The sequence below is a fragment of the Nicotiana tabacum genome, chromosome 24 (genome assembly GCF_000715075.1).
Source record: "Nicotiana tabacum cultivar K326 chromosome 24, ASM71507v2, whole genome shotgun sequence".
Lineage (NCBI taxonomy): Eukaryota > Viridiplantae > Streptophyta > Magnoliopsida > Solanales > Solanaceae > Nicotiana > Nicotiana tabacum.
In genome coordinates, this window is record NC_134103.1 from 87076687 (window position 1) to 87081003 (window position 4317).

The window sequence follows — 4317 nt, forward strand, 5'->3', positions numbered from 1 at the left end:
AGATGGCACACAATGTTATCTCAGACCCCACTTATGAAATTTCACTCGATTTGTTGCTGTTTGATGGTACACGATGTAAATGCCATATAAACCGTGTTAGTTTTTTTATTTAGTTTTTGATAAGGTATAAACTGGGTTAGTATTCACGTAACATTACGTAAATTATCGAAAAAGTTTAATATAGTCAGAAGTGCAATTTTCTTTTGTTGCAACATATCTAATCCAAATGCTCAATAATAAAGAATGGTTTCCCGACTACGTCCTAATTAGTGTTAGTAATCGTAATGACGTATGTTTTGTATAACTGCGTACAATTGTATATGGCCTTTATTTCATTACTTGGATGTCAACATCCAGCATATCACGGGCTACTTTTGGTTATTTCAAGTGAGTAAGTTTTGTTGTTGTAATGAATAAAATTTAAAGATTTTACTGTCATAGTAATAATATTCAAGTACTCCTTTATGTGACAAAAATTAGTTTTATTATTAAGGTGAATCAATTTTACAATTGTATGTGATAGATATATTCTTAAATTAATTGTAAGTCAAATCATAAGTAGATATTATTAACGAAGTAATCCAACGAAAGGCTGGATTTTTCTCTCTATGAAGGACATTTTTCATTATTTGGTTCGACAATTAAGAAAATTATCAGAAAATAATGTACACCAAAACTGATGAAATTTTTTACAAGGTTGCCTATGTTTGTCAAGTGAAAACTATAGGACCCCAAAAGGTTGCCTGTTCATAACAAGTAGAGTTTGTGAACCAAAAGTGTTAGTTGTGTGAGGCATTTGAGTTCCACAAACTCCACTTGTCCAACATAGACAACCCCGCACAATTTGTGTCAGTTGTGTGAGTCACAAAGTAAAGTCCCCTTCCTATTGCACAACATCCATTTTGCTCTCTTTTTCAGACTCCGAAGAATAATCCTCCATTTTCTTGAACACCCTTCCCCAGTGTCAAGCATATTAGACAGCATCAAATTTGTACTCCCCTTCCCCACATCACATATATCTGTTTCTAAATGCTTCCGAGGTGAACCAAATCTGCCATACTTACAAAAAATCAACAGGTACACAGCAACTGCAAAATAAGTGCCTAACTTTGAGTTTGGACAGAGATGCAAATAGGCTGAACAGCAACATTGTACCATCCATTTGCCATGTAGACCAATTTGAAGATTCCTTGCCACGAGTAACTCATCCAATTCAATGATGCATCAACTCCTAGTTTCTTTCTGGGATATTATACAGATTTAAGGAATCACCAATGTTGCAACCGAGATTATAAATACAGTAATATATCAATCAGAACCACTGGGCTATCAAATTGATAGTCACCAACAACAACCACCAAAAAGGAAAATAGAGAAGGGTGAAGAGCTGGAGAAAATAAAAAAAATCACCCTCATGAACAAACAAGCTAACTCGCTACCGCTTTCTTAGTAAGTGGATGACTAAAACACCACTACATTTTCTCCAGATTACCTATATAGTACCATTAAAAGATATATGATGCTGATATCTCGAGATCAGTACATGCTCTCACCATCCCTTCCATAGCAATATTTTTCTCCACTTTGCTTTTGTATCATTCTAAAACAAAGTTGACAATCTGGAAAAGCCACTCCTATATCCACGTAGCTTTTGTATCAATCTAAAACAAAGATGCTCTCACCATCCCCACCCCCAGCAATCTTGCAATCCCAACTCAAGTAACAAACATTTACCATTCCTAAAAAACAACAACTCAAATTGCGTGGAAAAAGTAGAAAGGTTTAGAAATTTACACTTGATGATGTTCTTAATCTTTTTCTCATGGCCTGTTCAGCAATCGGTGTGACTGCTAAGTTAACATCTCGCAAGGGGTGATATTCTACGGAAGCCAGCTTTTCCTTTGCTGCCTGCATTCTCCTTTTTTCAACTCTCTGCAATAATACAAAGGAAAAGATTATAATGCAGTTCATCAATTAGATGAATGATACATTGTTCTCCATAAAATAGACGTAAACTTACAAGGGCCTTCTCAAACCCTTCAACTTGCTGTTTGCAAAGCTTGAGCTCCATCTCAATGGCATGGATACGATTGTTAACAGGTACATTGCATTGCTCAACTATCTGCTTTTGCTTACCCCGGACAACCTCCGGCTGCCAAACATTTAGTGCAACTGAGGCTTCCCTGATAGAAGCAAATCAATACCAAAGTCAAACATCAGCCAAGTTATTTTACATTTTTCTTTGACTAACAAAGAATAACGAAGCTTCTACAAACAAACACGCAAACAAGATCGTTCTGCTCTTGCATAAAACATTATTCTCTGCACAAACGGGAATACCATAAACATGTAATTTTTTTCTTTTTTGTCAGGCTACCATACACATGTAGTTTATCATCTCCTAATTGTATTTTTGTTTATGAAGTTTTCAAACGCGAGCAACCAGCTGTTTTGTTAAAGCAAGACCCCACCCCCAGTATTGTAAGCAAAATTGCAGAAACAAAAACAATAAATAACATCATACGAGTAGCTTTCTGTCCACTACCTGATTTTATGCAAATTTAAAAACTCAGCAACAGTGTTCTTCATCTTCTCTTTCTCCTCTGCAGATCGAAGTTCCGTCTCCCGAATCCTCCTAGAATGCTCATTAATTTCACTCTGAATTCTTAAAACGGCCCTTCTATGGGCCAAAACCTTCTGTTCTCGGACTTTTTCATATCTAATTGATGTCAACAACCAATTAATCAACTCCCATCAAAAGATTTTCCAGAGAAGATAACATTAACAGGAAGATGAGATGATATGGCTGAGAATAGAAGACATACAAGAGTAAAAAATCTACCCACACCCGGTGTTTACACCAAACCAATGAACACATGACACATGTCTTCACATACAGTCTTATCACTAAACAATAGTAAATGAATACAATTCTCACCTTAAGTTATGACCTAATCATGTAAATTAGTATTATTTGGTGTAAACGCGGGCGCGGGTAAGCTTTTACCGGCATACAAGTGACTTCTGGCCATCACATAATATTTGGACATACATATTATTTGCAAATAATGACATATTATATGTAAATCAATGTTTCTTTTTTAATATTTTTCCATTATTTCAACTTCAACTTAGAAATAGAGAATTTGAAGCTGAAACTAGTTTGAAGAGTATTTCAAGTGAAATACAGTGGCTTGCACACACAAAGTTTAAATTTTTTTCCCAAGTGAAATTCATGTTCAAACTCAATTTTAACTTTCAAATACTCGTTTTTTCAACTTCAACCAAATGTTGTCTTGAGTTGTGGGGTGATGGGCGCGGGGGGGGGGGGGGGGGGGGGTGGATAACGAATTGTATAAAATAGATTAGATGGATTATTTGGTAGTTTGCATAAATCCTAATCTTTGGGAAAGCTGAGTGCAAAATTAAGAATTTATATGATGTAGATACACTAAAACAGCACACACATACACATGTATAAAGAAAATCTGAGTACTGCAAATATACCTTATTTTGTAGAGCGATTTATTGGATACAGAAGAAGACGAACGATGTTGCTTAATAGGATATTGGGGAAAATCGGCGGAGAACAAAGAGGACCAAAGAGAATCGTCGGAGGAGAGTCGGTTGAGACGTCTGCAAGTTATGGATAGGCAGCAAAGATCTTTGTAGTTGAAGTTGTAGAATTCAATTCCGATTTCAAGGATTCGTCTCCATAGCTCGTCCGGCAAAGCTGATGCCGACATTTTCTGCAACCCGACCCTAATTATTTCGGTCTGTTCAATTCGGGCCTTATTCAAATCTAGCTAAATTTTAAGAAGAGAAACACAAATATAAAAAAGATCCTTATTTGGTAACACCTCCCCTTTACTTTATAACACCGGGCAGGTTTGTCTTAGTAACACTCGAAATAGGATAAACTACAAGTTGCTCCATTTTGTTATGAAAATAATTATATTGTGGATGTTTATTTATTACTCCGCTATAAATAATTTTCCTCCATTTAGTACTTTGTTGAAGTTTATCTACAAGCAGCTGATGCAGGCAGGTTGCAAGCAGCTCAATGAAATAATTTGCAGCAGCTTCTTATTAAACATGCAGGTTGCAAGCAGCTCATGCAGACAACTTACAAGCAGCTAAAGAAAAGCCTTGCAGCTGCTTCCTGAAAAGTCTCGCAACTGCTTCCTTTCTTCTATAAATAGAGGAGTTTTCAGTTCATTATGTACATAAGTTTGAAGTTTGAATAATATATCAGTTTCTCTCTATACTTGTCTTTACTTTACAGTTTTTATTTTATAATACGTTATCAATACGAGA

At 35.8% G+C, this 4317-nt stretch overlaps 1 protein-coding gene across 1 annotated transcript; it reads right to left on the bottom strand.

Annotated features, from left to right (window-relative positions):
• Positions 1-618: 618 nt before the first annotated feature.
• Positions 619-3841, bottom strand: LOC107760473 (F-box protein SKIP24). Its single transcript, XM_016578525.2, has 5 exons — positions 3508-3841; positions 2546-2719; positions 2021-2183; positions 1795-1932; positions 619-1242 (listed from the first exon to the last, which is right to left on the bottom strand). Exons 1-5 carry the CDS (start codon positions 3744-3746, stop codon positions 1225-1227), a joined length of 732 nt encoding a protein of 243 aa, XP_016434011.2. The 5' UTR covers positions 3747-3841; the 3' UTR covers positions 619-1224.
• Between the last annotated feature and the right edge of the window lie 476 nt (positions 3842-4317).

Excerpts from the sequence above, each read along its gene's own strand:
- LOC107760473 (XM_016578525.2), bottom strand. The coding sequence starts at position 3,746 with ATGTCGGCATCAGCTTTGCCGGACGAGCTATGGAGACGAATCCTTGAA. Across the intron at positions 2,184-2,545 it reads TTAAATTTGCATAAAATCAG|GGAAGCCTCAGTTGCACTAA; the intron begins GTAGTGGACAGA and ends TGCTTCTATCAG. Across the intron at positions 1,933-2,020 it reads AAGGGTTTGAGAAGGCCCTT|AGAGTTGAAAAAAGGAGAAT; the intron begins GTAAGTTTACGT and ends GTATTATTGCAG.